Raw genomic sequence first — 23,969 nt, forward strand, 5'->3', positions numbered from 1 at the left:
CGATTAGAGAAGCTAAGTGGTACACACCATATCAGGCACAAGGAAGGAGGCCCTGAGGTAAGGGTGAAGTGGAGCTTGAGGAAGTGAGGGCTGCTGTGGAGGAAGTAGCCCAGGGAATTGTACATGTCATGTCATGTTTCTAAAAGGTCAGCTACCATAGCTGATACTATAGGGTCCCTGGGCTGGAGCCAGGAGTAGAGGGTGGGCCCGGGCTCCCCCCACTCCACCTTTGTCCCCGATTAACCACTGAGACTGGGAGACAACAGAGACTGTGCAAGAAAGGATAACTTCTCCTCACCTCCCTCGCTGGCTTATGATGTAAATGGCTCAGTAGACTGTGACCCTTCTTTCTAGAGAAAGAAGGGTTACGTGGAGGGTCACAGTGAGCCTCTGAGGCTAGTGAAATCCTCCAGAAAACATGGGAGGCAAGGACAGAGCTTTGTCACAACTGGTGTCAGGAGTGGGACTTTGTTCACAGCGTGGCGGAAGAAAGAAGTTTAAAAAAAAAAAGTGCACTGGGGTTTTGGATTTTTTTTTTGTTTTGGTTTTTGTTGGTTTGCTTTATACCACAATGGAGGAGGTGGTAAGAGCTCTGGTACAAGCCCCGGCAGCCCAGCAGGAGGCCACCCGGGTTCAGGCAATGGCACAACAGGAGTCTATGCTGCTACAGCAGAAAACCAATCAATTATTGATGAGCCAGGCAACCCAAGATCGTGCTCTCTTGAGAGAGGTGGTGAACCAGCTGAAGATCCTCACCACCCAGGCCCGGAGGCCCGACGGGATGCGAACCCTGAGGGCCACTGGTTGTCTGCCAAAGATGACGTCAGGAGATGACGTAGAGGCATATCTCCTCTCATTCGAAAGGACTGCTCAGCGTGAGGCGTGGCCCCAGGAGCAATGGGCCAGCATTCTTGCCCCTTTTTTGTGTGGAGAGGCCCAGAAGGCCTACTTTGACTTGCCTGCCATGGATGCCACTGACTATACCCGTCTGAATGCAGAGATTCTAGGACGAGCAGGGGTAACGGCAGCGGTAAGGGCCCAGAGGTTCCATGAGTGGAAATACCAGGAGAACAAACCCCCGAAGTCCCAGCTACTTGACCTCAAACACCTTGCACGGAAGTGGTTACAGCCCGAGGTGTGCAGGCCAGAGGAGATTTTGAAACCCTGGTCATAGACCATTACATGCGGGGACTGCCGCCAGATCTCCGCAAATGGATAGGCCAGAACGATCCGTCCACGTACGATGAGATGATCACACTGGTAGAAAGATGGATGACAGCCAGGGAACTGACCTGACTACCCAAGGAAGGCCCCTTTCGAAGCAAGCACCTGACCCCAACCCTGGAAGGTTGGGCAGCCAAACCCCCGGGGAGTCCTAGGTGGAAGAAGGGGGGGCCAAAAACCAGCGGGGACCCCAGAAGGAAGGGATTGGCTTGAGTGGGGGGAACCCCGGGACTAAACCCCCTAACCCCTGGGATAGGGGAGTGATTAAAAGCAATTATAGATGTTATGCATGTGGGGAGTGGGACACATAGCAGCACAGTGTCCCAGCACCAAGGAGCCTATGCAATGTAACTTGGGGGATTGGGAGGTCCCATGCTCCCTTATCCACCTCGCGGAGGTCGCATTAGCCCCGCATAATTACACCAGGCCAGTGAGGATAAATGGAGCGGAGACTACAGCTCTTGTGGACTCTGGGAGTGCTATCACCCTCATATCAGGTAAACTGCTAAAAAATAGTCAGCTGCTACAAGCCAAACGCGTAGCAGTGACGTGCATGCATGGGGGCCGTGAGCCATTACCTCACCATCCCAGTGGAGATAGAGGTTCAGGGAAACCCCATTGAGGTGACCGTGGGCGTAGTTCCTAAACTCCCATATCCTGTTGTCATTGGGAGGGACTATCCAGGGTTTGATAATTTACTCCCCCCGGAGAGGCTGGAGGGAGGTGGGGACCCTTAGGACAGCGACTCGTCACCGGGGGAATGTCAACCCCCAATGTTCGCTGAGATTTCTCAGGATCTGTTCTCAGGCCCCCAAAAGACCCGGAAGACAAAAAAAGAGAGGAAGGCCGCGAAGGTCTTGGGAACCTGGATCCTGACCCAGGGCCAGAAGATCTCCCTAGTAGGCAGATGGATGCAAGCAGCCAACAGAGAAACTTCCACCACAGTAGGTGAGCCAGAAGCTGCCCCCAGCCATGACGGCAGCGAGCCGTTGGAAGAAGCAGACGTCGGCCCCTGGGAGCTTGGGCAGGTTAGTCCCGGGAGAGAGACTATTGTGTGGGACCAGGCGGAGGACCCCAGATATAATAACGCCCCGAAAGAGGTGGCCGAGATTGATGGGATACCCGTGGATGGGAAGGTCTGGGGTCCCGGATCTTACTTTATAGTGAAGAAAGATCTCCTGTACCGCGTGGTGCAAATGCAGGAGCAAGAGATGATACTTCTGGTGCCACAAAAACATCAAAAAGCCATATTGAGTCTCGCCCACAGTCACCTCTTTGGAGGACATCTAGAGGTAGAGAAAACCCAGGCATGGATCCTGCGGAGGTTCTTCTGGCCAGGAGTACATGAAGATGTCCGGCGATACTGCACCTCTTGTCCGAAGTGTCGTTACATAGCCCTCGCCCGCACTTGCGGGCTTCTTTGATACCTCTTCCAATAATAGAGGTTCCTTTTGAATAGATAGCCATGGATCTGGTAGGGTCCCTAGAGAAGACAGCTCGGGGCCACCAACATGCGCTTGTTGTACTGGACTATGCAACCCAGTACCCGAAAGCTGTTTCCCTTCGCAACACAGCTTCCTAGTACAGATCTTTGCCCGGGTTGGGCTACCCAAGGAGATATTGACTGATCAAGGGACACCTTTCATGTCCAAGTTGATGAAAGATCTCTGTTCATTGCTCCATGTACAAGCCCTCCGGACCTCTGTACACCACCTGCAAACAGATGGCCTTGTGGAAAGGTTCAATAGGACCCTCAAGGCCATGATCAGGAAAGTGGTGAGCCAGGATGGGAAAGATTGGGATACCCTATTGCCTTACCTTATGTTCGCCATCCGGGAGGTTCCGCAAGCCTCCACGGGTTTCTCTCCATTCGAACTACTATATGGGCGCCACCTTCCGGGCATATTGGATATAGCCAGAGAAGCCTGGGAAGAGGATCCAAATCCCAGAAGGAACATAGTTGAGCATGTACTGCAGATGAGAGATTGGATAGCCCGAGTTACGCCCATTGTACAGGAACACTTGGAGAGAGCACAGGAGACCCAACGAACCCATTATAACCACCAAGTGAAGTTTCAACGGTTCCAACTAAGGGATCGGGTGCTGGTACTGGTGCCCACAGCAGAAAGTAAACTGTTGGCCCAGTGGCAGGGACCCTATGAAATAATCGAAGCCATGGGAGAGGTGAACTATAAGGTGCGGCAGCCAGGCCGCTGGAAATCGGAGCAAATTTACCACATCAATCTTCTAAAACCTTGGCACGATCGAGAGGCATGCTTGGTCATGCAGGAGACCCTTCCCCAGGAGGATAACTTACACGAGCAAGTGAGGATATCATCCAACTTGACACCGATCCAAAAGATCGAGGCAGCCTACATGATTAATCGCAACCGAGATGTGTTCTCTACAAAACCAGGGCGGACGACTGAGACCTATCACCATATCCGCACAATCCCCTGAGCCAAGGTAACATTGAGACCTTACCAAATCCCAGCAGCCAAAAGAGAGGAAATCAAGGCCGAAGTAAAGAAAATGTTTAGAATTAGGGGTTATTGAAAAAACTTAGTCAGTGGTCCAGTCCAATTGTTCGAGTTCCTAAACCTGTCGGTACCATGAGATTCTGTAATGACTTTCGCCGACTGAATGAAATATCCCAGTTTGATGCATACCCCATACCACGCATCGACGAACTGGTTGACCGACTGGGTAGTGCCCGATTCTTGACTACACTGGATCTGACAAAAGGGTACTGGCAGATTCCTCTGACCAAAGAAGCTAAAGAAAAGACAGCATTCTGCGCCCCGGATGGGCTATTCCAGTACACCGTCCTCCCTTCTGGGCTACATGGGGCCCCAGCCACATTCCAACACCTCATGAATAAGCTGCTGCGCCCCCATACTAGTTATGCAGCTGCATACCTAGATGATGTCGTCATCCATATGCCAGACTGGGGAACCCACTTGGAGAAAGTTGAGGCAGTACTGCTCACCTTAAGGCGGGCTGGCCTCACTGCTAATCCCGCTAAATGCGCCATAGGGCTAGCAGAGGCTAGGTACCTGGGATATAGTGTGGGAAGGGGCATAGTGAAGCCCCAAACGAATAAACTAGAGGCAATTCAAAACTAGCCCCGGCCAACCCTAAAGAAGCAGGTCCGTGCATTCCTAGGCGTGGTAGTCTACTACCGACGTTTTATTCCCCACTTCGCCACTAGGGCAAGTCCCCTATGGACCTGGTGAAAGCCCGAGGTCCAGACATGGTAAAGTGGATTGACTCAGCAGAGGGGACATTTACAGACCTTCGGACGGCTCTCTGTAATGACCCCGTACTCATAGCCCCAGACTTTAACAGGGAATTTATTTTACAAACAGATGCTTCCGAGGTGGGGTTGGGAGCAGTTCTGTCACAAATGGTGGGAGAAGAGGAAAACCCATCCTCTACCTAAGCAGAAAGCTTCTCCCAAGAGAACAGAAATACGCAGTAGTCGAGAGAGAATGCCTTGCTGTCAAATGGGCTATGGAGACACTGCATTATTACCTCTTAGGCCGGCGATTTACTCTTGTGGCGGACCATGCACCCCTCCAGTGGATGCAGCGGAATAAGGAAAAGAATGCAAGGGTCACCAGGTGGTTCTTATCCCTCCAACCATTCCAGTTCCGCATACGGCACAGGGCTAGATGCCACCATGGCAACGCTGATGGTCTGTCACGAACATACTGCCTGGCATCCCAACTTGCCCAACTCTATGGTGTTGAGCAGAGGGGGGGATATGTGACGGGGCAAGGCCAGATGGCTACAGAATAGTGGGAGATAGATATATTAGCTCCAGGCTAAACAAATCCCTGTACCAGGTTAAGTGAAATGGAAGCTGCTCCAGGTCAATTAAGACACCTGGGGCCAATTAAGATCTTTCCAGAAGGCAGGGAGAAGGCTATGTTGATTGGGACACCTGAAGCCAATCGGGGCTGGCTTAAACTAGTTAAAAGCCTCCCAGTTAGTCAGGTGGGAGTGCATGTCAGGAGCTGTGGGAAAAAGTTGCGCTGTTGGAGAGGCTGAGTAGTAGACACCGTATCAGGCACAAGGAAGGAGGCCCTGAGGTAAGGGTGAAGTGGAGCTTGAGGAAGTGAGGGCTGCTGTGGGGGAAGTAGCCCAGGGAATTGTACATGTCATGTCATGTTTCTAAAAGGTCAGCTACCATAGCTGATACTATAGGGTCCCTGGGCTGGAGCCAGGAGTAGAGGGTGGGCCCGGGTCCCCCCCCCCACCTTTGCCCCCTGTTTAATCACTGAGACTGGGAGACAACAGAGACTGTGCAAGGAAGGATAACTTCTCACCTCCCTCACTGGCTTATGATGAAAATGGCTCAGTAGACTATGTCCCTTGTCTCTAGAGGGTCACAGTGAGCCTCTGAGGTTAGCAAAATCCGCCAGGAAACGCAGGACCCATGGAGGCAAGGACAGAGCTTTGTCACACGTGGGATGAACAGTTTTTTGTCTAACACATTTTTAAAAATAATCCAAATAATGTATAAATGTTTCACGATACGGAGTAAATAAAATGAGATTCATAGATATTGAGGTCAGAAGAGACCATTATGATCATCTAATCTGACCTCCTGCACGAAGCAGGGCACAGAATCTCACCCACCCACTCCTGCGAAAAACCTCTCACCTATGTCTGAGCTATTGAAGTCCTCCAATCATGGTTTAAAGACTTCAAAGAGCAGAGAATCTTCCAGCAAGTGACCCGTGCCCCATGCTACAGAGGAAGGCGAAAAACCTCCAGGGCCTCTTCCAATCTGCCCTGGAGGAAAGTTCCTTCCCGACCCCAAATATGGCGATTAGCTAAACCCAACTATGAATAGAGACCTTGTTACCAGAACCATTTCAAATGAAGCATTTTCCTGTCCAGAAAGCCAAATTTAAAGTTGATTTCTAACATCCAGCATTGAAACTACACCAGCACCCACAAGCCTAGGCTCAAATAGTTTCAGAAGAGAGCCTTATCGAAAGTCAGGCACAAGCCCTGTCTACAATGGGAACAGAATCTTACCATATGCAGCTACGTGAAAAATCCATACACCTGAGCGACGTTAAGCCGACCCAGCCCCTGATGTAGACAGCGCTATGTCAACAGAAGAATTCTTCCATTGACCTTACTGCTGCCTCTTGAAAAGGTGGTTTATGTTCACTGATGGAAGGGATTCTCTCATCCGTGTAAGTAGTGTCTACTGTAAAGCGCTACGGTGACACCGCTGTAGCATTTCAAGTGTAGACAAATTCTGATTGCTGGTGGGGTTGCATTATGGTTTTACTAAAACAAAAAAAATCAAGTATATTCAAACCTGTGCTGAAGGCCATTAAAGGTAGGCATGTGGGGACATTTCTTTCTAGAACAGCTTTCGCTATCTGACAAGTTCATACTGGTCAGGGAACATGTGCTAGAATCCTGCTAACAAGCATGTTTGCTTATGATTGGAGCTAGGATGTTTCTGTGCTGATTGTTGGCAGCCCATCAGTGAAAGTGGAGTTCAGCTTTCAGAAACAGAGAGATCCAACTCTGACCATAGGACAAGCTGACAGAGAAGAAATCTGCCTGGCACCACTGTAACAATCTTTATTATACAGGGTCATTTCTCATGTAGAGGATCTTACAGTCAAGTTGCTTTATGGAAGCTCAGTCTATTTACATTATCAAAGAGAAAGCTAAGAGATTACTTGATCATGGTCTATAGGTTGCTATGTGGAAGATTTTTTTATACTAGATAACCTTTTAGTTTAGTAGACAAAGGCATGACAAGAGCCAATGGCCAGAAGCTGAAACCAGGCAAATTTAGACTAGAAATAAAGTGGACATGCATTTTTAACAGTCACAGTAATTAAACTTTGCAACAACTTACCAAGAGATGTAGTAGATTCTATTGTTTGGGCTTAGATTTTTAGGTATTACTATGCTCAGCGTTGTGTGTGTGTGTGTGTATGTATGTGTGTGTGTATATATATATATATATATATATATATATATATATATATATATATAAAACTGATTTAGGAGTTTAAATCTCATTTTCAAAAGGGATTTAGGCTCTTATGAGTCTTTTTAGAACTCAGTTCAACTCATAAGTGCCTAAATCTCTTTTTTGAAAATAAAATGTAGGTTCCTAAAGCAGCACCTGATAACATGTGGCCAGTTATTGGGGAAGATAAAAGGACCCAGCCATCCATGCACAATTCCCATTGACTTCCACAAGAGTAATACTGATGTACTCGAGGACAGAGTTGGATCCAAAGTACCCATTTTCTATGTGCTTTAACTTAGACTGGATCCTGCAGTTGTTTCAATATGAATACGTAGTTCTTGATAAAGAAAACATACGTTTGAGGCTATTGTGCTAATGTAAGTTAATTAATGTAACATTTAAATAAGGCCTTTTTCCTGATAGGAAAAATTGAATAGTTTGTTTTGTACAGTAAGGAAAGCAATTACAGTAACACTTCATTAGCTCTATTTTTAGCTTGGCCCAAACTGAGTGTTTGGTGACATGGATGTTGGATTTCTCTGCTCAGTCCTGAATGATCTGTTGAGTTCCAGATAATCTTGCCCAATAGTTTAGTCATTGCTGAAGTCTGATCCAGGGCTATGTCGTCAGTGAAAATGAATCACCATTCAAGAACTGCCTTTCTAAGAAAGAAGTGAGATCATTTGAATGAGGGAAGTACCTCTGGGGATAACAAGGATTTTTTTTTTAATTGTCTAGTGTTACTATCCTCACAGTAGTGAAAATCTGCAAGTTTCCCATGCATTAGAAGTCATTTAGTCTGCGCTGAGTCAGCTGACATTCACTTGCATCTGTCTATGAAAAACCAGAGGCAGTAGATTTGCATATGGGACACTGGTGCCCTGGCACTGTGATCTCGGCTTCCAGGCCTGCATTAGGCATAGGCTGCATAGGTAGCTGATTAGATGCCAGTTTTTGTAGGGGCCTCTGGCCATGCCCCCCCAACTCTTCACTATTTGGGAGCTGCACTAGTAGGGCTCTGACTCTGGCTCCCACCACAGTATCAGTGGTAGAGGGCTGGCACACACCAATCTGGCCACCTCTGCAGAGGAGTTCTACCTCTCTGAAGTTGCTCCCCCCACACCCCATTCCACACCACCACCAGCAATTGGGGCTGAGAGCTGCCACCTCAACAACTGTGGCTCACCAACCCTCAGTATGGCTTCTGGGAGGGAGTCTTCCCCTTTTAAGGGTTCCCTTTTGCTAATGAGACTCCAGCCCAGCCACCTCATGGCCAGAAAGCTGGTTGGAGGATGTCTAGGGTAACATAAAACATAACAGCACTGTCTCTGTCAGCTATAGGCCATTCCTGAGCCAAAACACTCATACTATTACATACTGAATTTTCTCTCCAGCTTTGGGTTAAGAGAATAGATCTTTCCATAGCAGCCAATGCAGTCAACTGACACACTTACGTTAACTTCATGATTGGTAAACCATCAAGGGTTTGGATATGATCCAGACAAGTATCCAGAACAACTTGAGTCTGTCCTATTGGTCCTGAGTTCTTCCAGGGTCAAGTTTTCCATGAGATTTGAGCCACTTTCATTTTTGATCAGGGCTGGAAGTACAAGAGGACAGCCTCTTTTGCAGTATTTTTCATTGGCTTTGCACTGCACCAGCTGAGAATCTAGCCCTTTAAGGGTTTGCTTTGAACTGAATTCTAAAAAGACACCTATATGCAGGGTGTTGACTACTTCTTACTCTTGTGCAAGTATTGCATGTATTTCTGAGACGCCGAATTCTTATGCAAAGTCCCCCCTCTCTCAGTGATTATGTAAATGTTTTCCAAGTTGGGTCCTTGACATGTTTCACTTCTTTCTTTTCTTCTAGCTAAAAAGTAATTTGCAGGCCAGCAAAAAAAAATTTTTTTAATTTGCTTATTTTTTAGCTCACAAATTAAAAGTGGGGGATGTGTGCGTGAAACATGTTTTAAGATAACAGGGTTATTTATTTTTTTGTTGCTCTTTTGTATCTGCTGAGTGAGTACTTATGGAATTTGGTGTTCAAATATTTTGCCAAATAAGGCACCTCCCAAATCCAGCTCTGAACATGTGACTAATCATCATGTAGAGAGAGTAGAGGACCTTTCAATGAACATCTTTCATACTTTTGTTTCGTTTGGGACTTTCCATCCAGTACCCTTTTCTCACTGAACTCTCGACATTATGCGCTATTCAGATAAGTAACAAGATTGTTTTTGTTTCCAAATTGTGTTAATCAAATGCCCTTTGACTCCCACTGGAAAGTTCAGCAGGAAAATCAGAGACTGGATGAATAATTTAAAAAAAAGAAAAGTCTGATCTTTTGAAAGAAAACAGATGAACAGCCCTGGACACACTGACACCAACCCTAATGGCCTGTGTTTCAAAGGTGCTGATCAACCACATCCCTCATTGACTTTGGGAGTTGTGAGTTGTGCAGCCCATCTGAAAAACTGGGTCACATAAGGCACTCAGATACTGTGCTGGTACGCATGGTATAAAAACCCAGGGTGACTGAAAATGTATTCAGCACAGAGTGACTGCAGCATAGGCAATGAAAACTTTCCTGTGCTGCCCAGCCTAGGCACCTGAACGATATTTTGGAGGGAGCAACTCAAGCAGTAGGTCTTTCGCCGTTATGTGAGATCTGTTGATAAGGGGCAGAGATGACTCCATGGATAGATTGCAAATAGTTCTCTGTGTAATTGACGTAAGAGCCGTTTTGGTTATGATGGGTCAGATAGGCAGTGATTTTTTTTTTCTATTTCCTGATTGGATAACTGCATAAACCCTCCCAGCAAAAATACAAACACACGTGCAATTTTGAAATTCACAGGCATGAACATCCATGCCAGTTACACTGGAGCCTATGACCATTGGTGATGAGTGATCACAAAGGGAGTATGACAATAGCCAAGGTGAAATCGTATAGGAATTTGAGTGAAGTTCATGGAATCTTCTTTGCAATATCCACCCAGCTTGACTGTTCAGTAGAAGAGCAGCACAAAAAGTACCAGGAACCAAAATATGCAAATATGCTCATAGTCTGCTGCCTAAACCTTAAGAAGTCAAAGCAGAGTTTCTCTTCAGCTTATTAGAAAATTCCTATTTTACAGTGTTTGTGCTACACATAAAAAATCTTCATAGCAAGTGCTAACATACAGTGCATGCTGAATTATTTATACTGGATGATGAGTACTATGACTGACTTCATTACACTTTGGGTGGGTGTGCTGAAAGTCAGGCCACTTTGTGAGGTGGGTTAATGTTTAAGGTGCCTTCCTGCAGGTGCCAAGCACCCTCAGTTGATTTTGGTAGGAGTGGAGGGTGTTTAGCAACGTGCAGATCCCACTCCAGGTGCCTAACTTTGGGGACCCAAGTTTGAAAGTACTGATTCTGGCTTGATTTCTGTAGTTTTGTAAAATAGTGTTTGAGTTTGAACCTGATTCAGTATAGGTAAGAGGTGGTGGTTATTGGTTATTTTAGTGCGGGGGGGGGCAAGGATCAGCTTTCATGTTGCACTCCCCATCAGTACCCACCCCAGAGAAGCAAATGATCCAACCAGCTGACCAAATTCTGTGATGAATCCTGGTCACGTGCCACCAGAGGCTTGTTGCACTAAGCACGCTAAGAAGCAGTGCTGGGAGAAGCAGTGGCTAGAAGGTAGTGTTAGCTGAATGTCCAGACTGCTTATAGATTTCATAGCCAGAAGAAGGCAGAGCACTAGGAATTTTGTTTTTCTAGATGACATCTGCTCTCTTTACAGTCGCCTAAGATTTGTGGCATCCTTTCAGTAGGACACAAGCTAGTGATAACAGTGGATACATAATTGCATTGGAACCGAAAACCAAGGGCCTGATGCTGCTCCCATTGCCCTCAATAGACATAACTGGGAAGCTCTTGACAAGTTTTTGCCCGGTCCCGCACGGGTCTGCAAGGAATGGGAGAGGGTGCAAGGAGATTCCTTTGGTACCTGCGCTATCCAATCCACAAGGACTATGTGTTGCTTTCCTTCCAGAGAGCATGAGATAATGCCCTAATTCCCCTGGGCTGGCCACGTGCATTAAGGAATGGATGTTTCAGCCTTTTCAATGATGCTTTTGAGCAGCGTTTCTCAACAACCAGTCTGTGGACCAGCGCTGGTCCCTTAGATCTCCCAGACGCAGTTGAGGAAGGCAGCAAGCCAGTCCCGGTATCAAAAAGGTTGAGAAACACTGCTATAGAGGCTTTGTGGAACCCCAGGAGCCAATGTTCTCAGGTACAGCGTCTCCTGTAGCTCCAGCTGGAGCTGTCTGCCTCCGAACTGACTCCAGTGCAAGGCGGTATGGTATGTGTTTAATCTCTGATCTGTCCTCTGTTAGAGGCTGCTTTCTATCTAACTCTGATGTGGGGATCTGATTCCAGTCCCATTGAAGTCGGTGGCAAAACTTACTGGATTTCAGCAAGGGCAGGATTTTGCCTTTGGTGTGTGAGGCCATGCAAGGACACCCATGCTGGGGCAAACAAAGTAATACAGTAGCCCATTTGTTCAGAAATGAAGCAGAGGAAAATATTCTTCAGCCCCTGAATGAAGCCAGCTTGTATAACTGATTCACATGTGGTTACTGATGTAATGTATGAGAAATTACCTAGGCATTCCTATGAAAGGCGGCAGACATTAGGGTCATGGTTAATGGCTTTCAAATCCAAGGGCAAGAGTTCAAGTGGGCTTAGTAGGCTACTAATGGCACATATCTTCTGGTTTATGTGGGAGAAAGTAAGTGAGGGTGTAAATGAAGATTTAGCAGAACAATTTAGGATGGCATCTTATAACTCAGCTGGCATGCTTCTATGTCATCTTTTCCTCCTCCTGTTAAATTTGGAGCCAAGGTAGCATAATATATGGCTCATTTATCATCCTGAGATTGCCAAAGGAGAGTAAAATGGTAGGTTTACGACAGCTGTTTAAAGAAGAGATTATTTTTATTAATCAGCACTGCGCTCAGAGTTCTTTCTCGCAGAAACGCTCCATGGGCATTTTGATATTTAATTCGCTTCAGTGCAAAGGGCCAGCATGCTGCCTATGCACCATTTAAGTTCCACTTAAGGCAGGTTTGAGAAGCCTTGCTGGTTCTCTGCATGAGATGAATTTTACCTCAAACGGACAGGCACTGTGTGTTCACTAAAGGTGGCCTGGTAATGGCCATTCTGGAAATTTACCCCTAAAACTCTTCAGAACTTTGCATGGTCAATTTCCTTTTGCATTCTGACTTTTTCCAATACTATAAAAATTTAATAAGGCTCCCTGGAGGGTAATGTCTTAGGTACAGTTGCTGGAAACCATGCAGTAATATTGCTGGGATATGGGAAATATTACTGTATGTGACGGTCCCAAGTTTCCAGTAAATGTGCCACTGTAAAAAGTGAATCACCCAGCTTCCTCTTTGGAACTCCTCTGGGTGTGATCCAGCAAAAAATATCCACAGCCTTCCTGGCTGTGCAAAGCCCAGAAGGCAACGTACCACTTTAGCTTGGGAAGGAAGGGAGGAGGAAGTGAAACTCTCCAGCTCCACAGAAAGTTGAAGAGGTCCTCTGTAAAAGGCAAGTTGGGTGAATGAGCCCAAGAGTTCTGTACTTCCCAGGTCCCAGGAACTTCCTTGTGAAGCCCTGAAGCTCCAGGGCTGGATTAGCTACTCTCAGAGCAGGTCTGGATCGGCGCGTAATGATTGATCTATCAGGGATTGATTGATCGTGTCTCGTCTAGATGCGATAAATGGATCCCGAATGCACTCCCCATCAACTCCGGAACTCCAGCTCACGATAGGCAGAAGCGGAGTTGAGGGGGGAGCAGCAGCGGTCGACTCGCTGCCGTCCTCACGGTCAGGTAAGTTGACCTAAGATACACCGACTTCAGCTATGCTATTTGTGTAGCTTAAATTGCGTATCTTAGGTCGACCCCCATCCAGTGCAGACCAGGGCTCAGTGTGCCCTGGAAAACAGACAGGACTATGTGCTTTACTTTAAGTATGCACCTAAGTGCTTTGATAAGTAGGGGAGGACTTAAACCTGTGCATAACTTTAAGCAGATGGCTAGAGTTATGCACATGCTCAAGTGCTTTGCTGAACTGGACTTCATAAAATTAACTCACCCAGGGAGGGAATCATCTAACTTCTGAGCAGCTTAGGACTCCTAGAGAATATTCCATAAATTTTCTCTCCTACCCACTCCTTCCAGTTCTCAACCATGTTTATCTGGTTGTGTGAAGTTTTAACTTTATTGCTGAGGTAGAGGGTAGTCCTATGTAGCTTTGTAGTCCATTGAACCAACATTCTGTAGTTATCTAGGGGAAATTACTCCTTTGGATTATGAGCAGTAGCTGTGGCAGCTAATGGTTTCAGTCCAGTTCCTAGTGGACCAGTGTCCGTATCATAAAACCCACACTCTCAGTTTACTTGTCGTTAATCAGAGATGCAAAAGTCTTGATGAGCATGGACACTGAATTAATCCCTCACCCCTGTAGAGGACCTTGGCTGGCCAGGGATGGAGCACAATGGTATGGTTGTGGTCACACCTGTTCTGTTGTTAAACAAAGGACTGCAGCGTCCAAGGCAGTCCCTTTTCCCCAAATGTTAAGATTTCATTTGCAAGGGGGTGGAGGAATTAGAAATACAGTAAGATCCAGGAATTCCCGTGACTTTAAAGCAATTCTGCAAATGAAGAGAAAAAGACTTCCAGATTGTTACCAGGTGAAAAAGCTTTTGGTAAATATGTGACTGTGTGCAAGCAATTTTTCTAAAATGACAGTGAGTCCACAAGACAAAAAGTTAATAATGCAGGATAAAGAGTGACTACAATTTCTTCTAGCTTTTTAATAATGTCTTGTCAATGGCTCTATTCCCACAGAGCTATATATTAAAGGCATGGCAGAATGCAGGTAGAATTGTTTTCTGAGTATAGTTGTACAAGACATTCAATTAAAGTAGAGCATTGTTGATACAAGGAATTGACTTCTGCATACCTGACTTGAATTCCTTTCGCCATAATACAGCACATCTGAAAACACTTTGCCGGCCCCTGAGCCATGAATTAAGTAGCCTACTAGAAACAGACAAGTCAGAGGCTTAATCTATCGCCTACTACATTAGAAAAGTCTGATTTTTGTTATATACAGCAAAGGTGAATTGTGCTTTAAGGCACAGCCCTGCTTTCGGGGTGGCATGGAGCTGGCCTGATTCTAAGATTCCTTCCTGAGCTCCCCACTGCTCTCAGGGAATAGGGGGAATAGGTCTGCTACTATTATCTCTTCACAGAGTGCAGTTTACTCTCCTTGGCATGCTGCTGGCCTCATTCAACGGGCAGGTGCAGAGTGGCATTGGGACTATGGACCTGCCCTTGCTGGGGCTTTGTGTGCCTCCATGTCGTCTCTGTGGGAGCAGCCCTTCAACTTTGGCTTGGCCCTTTTGCAGATTATGCAAAGGAATAAAAGCTGTTTGCGTCCCTTCCCCAATCACTGCAGGCCAGGCACACGCAGGCCCAGGTAGAATGGAAATAGCTTGAATCCGGGCATTTTTTGTGGGGATTCAAAATGAATCAAAAATGATTGGGGGACTGGAACACATGTTTTATGAGGAGAGGCTGAGGGAACTGGGATTGTTTAGTCTGCGGAAGAGAAGAATGAGGGGAGATTTGATAGCTGCTTTCAACTACCTGAAAGGTGGTTCCAAAGAGGATGGCTCTAGACTGTTCTCCGTGGTAGTAGATGACAGAACAAGGAGTAATGGTCTCAAGTTGCAGTGCGGGAGGTTTAGGTTGGATATTAGGAAAAACTTTTTCACTAGGAGAGTGGTGAAGCACTGGAATGCGTTACCTAGGGAGGTGGTGGAATCTCCTTCCTTAGAAGTTTTTAAGGTCAGGCTTGACAAAGCCTTGGCTGGGATGATTTAGTTGGGGATTGGCCCTGCTTTGAGCAGGGGGTTGGACTAGATGACCTCCTGAGGTCCCTTCCAACCCTGATATTCTATGATTCGGGTATGTCTGAGGGTGACTTATTGTCGGGAGAGGTCAACATTTTCCACATTACAAACTTTTATTTGCTGGGTTTTTTTCAATTAGTTCTGCTCTACAGCACCTCCTTACAGACATTGGGCCAAAGCCTGATTTCTGTCACACTGGTGTAAATGCAGAGTAATTCTGTTGGTAAGTGTCACTGAGATCAGAATTTGGCCTGGTGCTGCCCCCTCTACATAGATAGTTGGTAGAAGTGCTAAAACCAAAATCATCTTCCGTTTGGGCCCAACCCTGATGCTGCTGAAATCAGAAATCCATTTTTCTTATGGGCCAGAAATGTTGATACGGAGGAAAAGTTTCAAGTTTTGATTTTTTTTAAAAAGCTCCAGCTACAGAAAGGGTTGGAATTTAATCCCCAGGTTCACACATGAAATCCTATCTTTCATGATGCATCTAAAAAGAAACCTTGAATGGTTTTGGAAAATGTAATCCCAGTTTTCCTGGTACACACAACAGGATCTTTTTATTTCTGAGTCAGGGGAGAACTGAGAAATCACAGTTCGGCAGCTAACGATGACTATATCCCTTAGGCAGCTTAAGGCAGAGAGAACATCCTAATGCTTATCACTTTATCTTTCAGAACTGAAATCACTTTATGAATCCTTCCTCTTTTACTTGCTGGATTTGTTGCAATCTTAAGGATTCTTCTTAAATTGCATTTGGTCTCCAAAGCAGATCAGAGCAGGAAGTTCATAACTGTCTGATTCCCATCTGAACAAATGTCAAACTAATTTAATGCGGGGTGGGAAGGGGAGAGAATTGAAATTACGAAGTTCCTTTCCCCCCCATCGCACCCTCAACCAAAGTAGCTAGAGATTTTCATGTTCTGCCACCTCAAAATGAAATTTGAAATGCTCAGAGTGGGAGCAGTAAACATGCAGCAGTAGATTATGGTAAAGATCAAGCTAGGAGTGTTAGGAATGCTAAGATTCCAGGGAGGATCAGCCATCCTTAGGACAAGGGATGCTGAGCAGTAACACATTTCTAGGGACAGACTTGAGTTACAAGGGGGTTCCTCTCCCCAGCATCTAGTCACTATAATAGAGGTAGTTATATTAGAGCTATGAAAAATAACAAGTGTCCCTGTGTTGCAAAAACTAGACTCAGAGGCAGCAAACAATGTGGAAAAATAAAAGCATGGAGCTTTTGGGCATGTTCGAAGTCTGTTGAAGTCCATGGGAGTCTTTGCATTGACTTCACTGGGCTTTGGATCAGGCCCTTATTTTGCAGAGGTTGATTCTCTAGAAAAAGACAGGAAAAATTCAAGTCAAAGATTCCTAGGATAAAAGCGTGCATTTCTTGTTTTCTAAACTGAGATGCTGCAAATAATTAAATGAAATTCAGCTGTGGTGTGTGGCAAATTGGGGGCAGAGTCCAGTGAAGCAATTCTTGGCTGCAGCAAATAAGCTACACATATTAGATTAAACAAACTTGTCACATTTTCCAAAAATTATCTGCACATGGCTCCTGAGGTTAAACAGAAAGTTCTGCATTGCATGAATAAAGCACATGATGAAGATGTGAGAGAGAGAGAGAGAGAGAGGCAGACACAGGTAACAGATTCCTTCAAGTTAAAATGACGGGGGCAAAATGAAATCTTTGGATCTTTCCCAAAGAAATTCCCTCAGAAAGAGCTAAGTTGTTCAGAAACTTTTGCAGATCGGGTACTTGGCCCCATAGGCACCAACTCCATGAGTGCTCCGGAGCTGAAGCACGTAGAGAAAAAATTAGTGGGTGCTCAGCACCCACAAGCTACAGCTGTTTCGGGTGCCACTGATCAGCTGTTTGGTAGCTAGTGGGAGGCGCTTGGGGGAGGGTGGTGAGCAGGGGGGAGGTGGATGGTCTTGGGGGAGGGGTGGGAAGAGGCGGAGCAAAAGTGGGGCCTGGGGGAGGGGCGGTGCAGTGGCGGGAAGCGGTGGAGCAAGAATGGGGCCTTGTGGGGCAGGGGCCTTGGGGTGGAGCACCCACGGGGAAAAACAAAAGTGCCTATGTTTGGCTCCCACTCCAGCTTTGTGCTCTGATGATCCCCAGCTGTGTAATGGCCCCTGAAGGAGGGGTGGTGTTACCAGCTGGTGTAAGTTACAGCAGCCCTGAGGCTGCTTTAACTTTTGTCAAGCTCTCGGGGACTCCAGGACTGAGGGAATAGAAAGCTCTGGGAAACTGTCCCTATGACTTTGATGGGCCTTGGCTTGTCTAACTATTAGCATGTTTTGGTATTCTTGGAGAAAAGGTGCAATATAAGTGCAAAAGATTGCTATTATATTAGTTATTGACAAACTGCAGCACCCACATAGTAATGCAGTTTTTTTAAATTGAAATAATGTTTTTCTAGCATTATGTGTTCACAATAGCTATATTGATCTGATTGTGTTATTAACGAATAGTCTACAATGCTCTGAACTACATGTTAGAAACAGCAACTGAAGGTTCCTTTGGATCGACAGGTTCAGCAGTGAAGAAGAATGGTCTTGTAGTTAAGCCATTAGCCTTGTACCAAGCCATTAGCCTTGTATCAAGGTTCAGTTCCTAGTTTTGCCAGTTTTCCTCTGTTACGCTGGCAAATCACTGGATCTCCCCAAGCCTCAGTTCCCCATCTGCAAAATGGGGATGATAATATCCTCCCTCAGGAGTGTCTAGAGGATAAATATTTGGGAGGCACTTAGACATGTCAGTGATTCGGGGATGGGACGTGTCATGTAAATACCTCAGTAGATACAATGTCCTTTTTAAAAAAAAAAAAACTGAATCACATAGGAGATCCTAGTATTCAGTCTTGAGAAACTGAAATGGCATGAGAAGACCAGGGCCAAGATTTTCAAAAGCTTCTAAGTCCCATTTTCAAAAGTGACATAGTTACTTAGGCTCTTAAATATCACTGAAAGTCAAAGGATTCCTTCCTTCCTCGCTTTTGAAAATCCTATCCCTGGTCTTCTTGCCATTTCAGTTTCTGGGGTGCCTTTGAAAATTTTCAGGCCCTTTAAGAGGCCCTCTTTGGCTTCAGAAATGCCAGTGAAACATATGAATACATATGCTAGATCCTGCGCATGCCCGTTCAATTCTCTGCTGTAGAGAGAAGAAGAAGAACAAGGGGTTTTTCCAACAAATGCAGCAGACACAGAAAGCAGGTCTTACGTGCTCAGTACATTGAACTGAACAGAAATGTATCAGTGAGCTAATCCCTACAGTACGTTGGGACACCTCCATGGAAAAAGCATTCAGGCCCATGGAAAATCTTTGAACAGTGACATTTGCCTGGTCCAGCACTCTCGCTTTGCATGGCTGAAGATACATTTGTGCACAGAAACTGCAGCATTAGGTCATCTTTATCAGGCACATGGTGTGGAAAGGATCAAGAGTAACTTAGGCAGCAAATGGTACAAACCTCTTGCTGAGTGATGTTCATGTAAACTCTGCTGTGCTTCAGAATAGCATTCGATTACCTCCTGTGAAAACATTTCTTTATTAAACTTCTCTGTTTAATATTCTTGTTTAATTCCCTGTTGCAGGGCTGAAGGCAAGGCTTGGTCTCCTAATATTCTAGAAGATGGAAAAGCACAAGCTTACCGGATCAACATAGAGTCAGAATCACAGGTATGGGAGCAATAATTAGCTACCTACTAGCCTGGTGAAAAACACTCATGCTCTCATGTCCCCAAAGAATGCCACTTGCCATTTAATAGTAACATATTTTATTGTCAGCCAACTTTCTATATAACATGTTTTTCTAACTTTATTTCATATCTTCTTGTCTTTCTGGGATTGACTTCACTTTGTTTTCTGTTCTGTTGTATCATAGACTGTGGTGCATCTTTTCCTGTGTCAGTGTCTTTGTCCTCTTTTTCTTTTCTCTATTTCCCTTTTTCTATTTTGTATTTTGTCTCGTCTCCTTAATTTTCAGTCTCTTCTTCCTCTGCTCCAGAATTGTCCCCCCACTACTACACTTCTCAGTCTAACTTCCCATCAGTCTCCTTCTTCCCCTCCCGATCTGCCCACTCACCCACACATCCAAGCACCCACATCCCCTTACACCAAGATGCCTAATAGCTAGGGAACAAAACCCACAACTAAAGATCAGTGTGAAGGACCTACTATCTTGAGCAGTAACAGTAGAGGCACTGGAGTTGTCTGTCTACAGACTTAAGAAAACAACACTGTGTGGGTTCACGTTAGGTTCCTATTTGGAAGGTTATCTTTGCTTCAACAAGGTAGACTGCTATATTCTGCTGCAGCTGATGGCACACTCGCCCATGAACGTTTTCTACTTCTCATATTCATGCTGGTTCATGCTGTTACTCTGTTAAGGTGATTGCTGCAACAATTTTGTTTTAGAAATGTCTTTAAGATATTTTATCTTTCTTCACTATTTTAAAAGAATCCAAAGACCAGCACCATTTGTCCATGCCACTGGCATATCTCTGGCAACACATTTTCAGTACTAGCTGCAAGCATCTGATCATGAATTCTCCCTTAACTGTGTCTGGCCCCATATGAAATCCAGCCCAAGATGGATGTCAGAATTAAAAAGATGTGGGGAACAGTTATCATAAAAACATGAGAAACAGCAGACTTTTCTTCAGGGAAGATTGAGGAAGTGGCATTAAGATTGACAGCAGAAAGGTCGACAAATGGTGAACTCAGCTAACAAGAGACTCGAATAGAATTTTTGGAAAATGTTGGCTAGCTCTAAAGAAACAGCATGTAGGCTTCTACCGTGGAGGTTGTGTCACACTGACACCATTTATTCTATAGTTATTGAAGACACAGGGTGATCTATACACTTTGACTTTGTATGCTGTCTTCGCTGGCTTAATTAATCAATTAGGGCAATATATTCTGACCGATATTTTGAATAGACTTTGATGTGACCAAAACTTTGCATACAGTGTTAAATTAAGAACAAATGTTCTGCATTTTGACTGCCAGATACAACATTTCTGCAGTTTAAAGCAGATTGGATTTGTTCTTCCTATTAATGTACATTACATATGGTACTTTTTTAAAAAAGACAAAGTTACATAAAATATAGTTAGTGGGGCTTTTAATCTATTATAGAACCATGTTTTTCTGAACCAAAATGTACCCCAAATATGTCTAAACAAGAAATCTCTAAAGTAGAAAGTACGTAGACACATTTACAGCAGGGTAATATGTAGAAATATCTGAAGGCAGATGACTTCTCACTCTGACCCTCCCTTTCCAACATGTTCTTGGACTAAATTCTCCCCTTTTTCAAGACAGTAGGCCATTTCTTATGCTTTAGCTGGCATACCTACATGTGGTAGGGATTGTACAAATGTGTTGATTGATACTGTCCCTATCCCAAAGAGCCTACCATCTCAGAACTGCACTAACTTCTTATGTGCCAAGAAATGTAGGCATGCACTCACTCACTGTCAGGTGGGGCAGGCTATGTCTTTTCTCCTGTGTTTGTACAGTGCCTGGCAGAGTGGGGTTTTGGTCCATAACTGGGATTTGTAGGCACTATAGTACCACTGATAATGATAGTAATTAGAACTGAGCCCTTAGAGGATGCAAGTGGTTGTCTTAATCTTCAAACTTCCTATGATGTACTGTTCTACTGCTAGCATTTTAAGAATGGCCATGGATACCTATGGACACTACAGCTGCAGGAGGCCCCTAGTTCCCACCGGAGCTGGGATTATATTGATTGCAGGAGTACTTTGATGTTCACTGGGGAAGGGGCCCATGTGCCAGAAGGCTATCCCTGTGTAATGTTAAACCAAACCCTTTAGTGAAGGGTCTTTATTGACGTGCAAAAAGAAAAGACCCATTGTAAAGTAAAAGTTAGCTTCAAAATGAGTAACCTCATGTGCACCTTAGAAAAAGCAATCTGCCTTTAAACCCAAGAATAAATAGATCTTCATGCAAGCCAGCTCATGAATCACAAAAATAGATTGGGAACTATCCTTGAAAAGATCTTGGGGATTTGTGCTTTCCAGTAATGTGGAGCACATGTATTTCCTTCCTCCAAGGTTTTACTCTGTTAGCTTTTAGATTGTCCTGTTAGAACAAAGATACCTTGGAAGTCTTTGACTGTTCACTGTTTGCCAAACAAAGAAGAGCTTAAAGAATAAAATGAAAATTAAAAAAAAATGGAATTTACTGTAAGGACTTTTTATCTACCACAGTGTTTATAATGCACCTGCCCCTATGATGTCTAAACATAAGCAAAATGATAAAAGCAGGCCGTTTACCTGATTTCTCCCCTTTGCACTGTGACATGCATAGAAGTGTGTGTTTGTTTATTATTATGCCAAGGTCACTTTGTCTAGAAGGCGGTAAGATTCATCCTCATTCTAATCCCTTGCAGGAGGGAGTTCAAAAACGGTGGGCTAGCCAATGAGACATCTCTCACGAATCTCGCTCTTGTAGTTGGTAATTCCATTGTTTCACAATAGCTCCATTGGCAAGGAAGTTCCTGGTCACAAAGAGAGAGGGAGATGGTCCCTGATATAACCAGGACTCCTCGATTGACAGCTTTGGGGACTTATCCCAGAACCTTTAATGTGATAGGTAGACACTGGGAAACTAATGCTGTCAGAATTATAGAACTCGGAATTTAAAATGGCTCATTGGATCAGGTTGTCAACGAAGGACTGTTGCCTACAGTCTATTTGCTAGTCCTTTGTGTACTCTGGTTGCAGTTATCTCAAGCCATAGAGCATTAATTCTGCAGCCTAATGGATATCATCATTAGGAACTTTTCCTGATATCCCATTAAAACATACCTTTGACAAATAATAATTAGTGTTTACAAACATTGAGAACACAGATAAAACTAAAACCATGAGATTCAACACACAAGAAACACCAGTAATACTTTCTGGGACTGGCATATATGAGATCTGATATTTCAGATATCTGATATTGCAAATATCTTGGCAGCATTGTAAGTACGACAGGTGGAACAGAAGAAGACATTAAAGCCGGAACAGCAAAAGCCAGACATCCCTTTGTAATTCAAAAGCCGATCTGGAGAACCAGAAATCTTGCCCTCCCAACTAAACTTTGAAATATTTAACACCATTGCTGAGTCAGTTTTTCTATATGGAGCTGAAACTTGAAGACTTTTTATGACCTTACTATCTAACCTGTTTCCATAAACAACTGCCTAAGACAAATCCTCAATATCAGATGGCCAGAAAAAAAATCACAAAGAACTCTGGGAGAGGACCAATCAGAAACCAGTAGGACAAGGAGTTACAGAATAAAAATGGAGATGGTTAGACATGCATGGAGGCAATATCAGAATAACATAACAAGACAAGCATTGGAATGGAACCCATAGGATAACATGGAAATGCACAATAGAAGCAGAATTGAAAGCTATTAAAATGCCAGGGGAGGAAACTAAGACTGCAGCGGGAGATTGGCAAAGATGGAATGTGGTGGTGAAGGCTCTATGTTCTTTATGGAATAGAGAGGCCTGAGAGAGAGTGTTTGCAAAGAAGGGTTCAAATTACAATCTCAGATCCAGATTTTAATGATGATCAGATCTGGATCTGAATTGAGTGGCTGGCTCCATCTCTATGGCGTACCAAGAAGAAACATCCTCAAACTTGGGGAAAGTTCAGCGCCAAATCCAAACCTCAGGCTCATATAATTTGTTTTGTGGTAACTCCCAGAGGGCCCCAACACCATTGTTGTCTTACAATCAAGACTGGATGCTTTTCAGGAAGATATACTGTGATCAGACAGAAGTTATTGGGCTCAGTACAGGGGTTACTGGTTGAAATTTAATGGCCTGTTATATGCAGCAGGTCATTGGATAGTCCTTATTTTCCTTAAACTCTCGTGAAGCATGCTAGATAGTGTACAAATGTATAGCAAAGAGATGGGACTGACCCTGAAGAAGTAACAATCATACAGTGCTTATGCTATCCAAATACTAGTAGTATTGTTATTTGAAGTATTACTTTTCTATAGCTGAAAGAAGCCTTCACTATTTAAAACTTGAATCTCTTGGTTCGTTCTGCAGTGTCACTCTCTGTTCTGTTCACTCTCTTTTTAATGTAACTGTACTTATAACCGCTGTTTGATTCTCTAACAGACAGTGAAAGCAGGGAATGCCAGTGAGCTACCATGGAGGAAAGAGATAAGTTTCTGAAAATTCCACTGAGCTTAGTTTCTTTAGCGTTTACTCTCGAGTCAAAATACAGCCATATGGTGCTAATAAAAGAATGGGATGTTTATTTTCTTGACCACTCACGTGCTGCCAAAATTGACAGCTTAGTGGCATGATGAAGATTGGAAACTCATGTCTCAGGCTGTGAGGTCAAACTCCCATTCTCACTAACTGACAGTAAGTTCAGATGGCTGGTCACTAGTATGACAGCAGCAAAAATTCATTTGGCAGTGGAACTGTGCATATAGCAGAAACTGGAACAGAGAATTAGGAGGCTAATGAAACACAGAGCCTTTCATAGCCAGCTCAGTATGACATTGACCAAAAGTTATTGCCCTCTGACAACTCTTAGGTGCTCCTCTGGAAATAAGATAGTGAACTAGTTCCCAGTTGACAGAGGTCTGCATTCTAAAACCCCCACTAGAACTGGTACTAGCTTATCTGATATCACTCATGTCAGGTTTATCAGAAAGGCTGAGGACTGAATGGACACTGAGGCTGAAGGAGGCTCTT

General features: G+C 44.6%; 1 protein-coding gene across 1 annotated transcript in view; it reads left to right on the forward strand.

Moving 5' to 3' along the window:
- Nucleotides 1-23,969, forward strand: part of PDLIM4 (PDZ and LIM domain 4) — a 96,000-nt gene that overhangs the window by 26,056 nt on the left and 45,975 nt on the right. Inside the window, exon 3 of the mRNA XM_038412989.2 lies at nt 18,817-18,901. Coding sequence (XP_038268917.1) covers nt 18,817-18,901 — 85 coding nt within the window. The remainder of the gene's footprint in view (nt 1-18,816; nt 18,902-23,969) is intronic.

This window comes from Dermochelys coriacea, chromosome 8 (genome assembly GCF_009764565.3).
Source record: "Dermochelys coriacea isolate rDerCor1 chromosome 8, rDerCor1.pri.v4, whole genome shotgun sequence".
Lineage (NCBI taxonomy): Eukaryota > Metazoa > Chordata > Testudines > Dermochelyidae > Dermochelys > Dermochelys coriacea.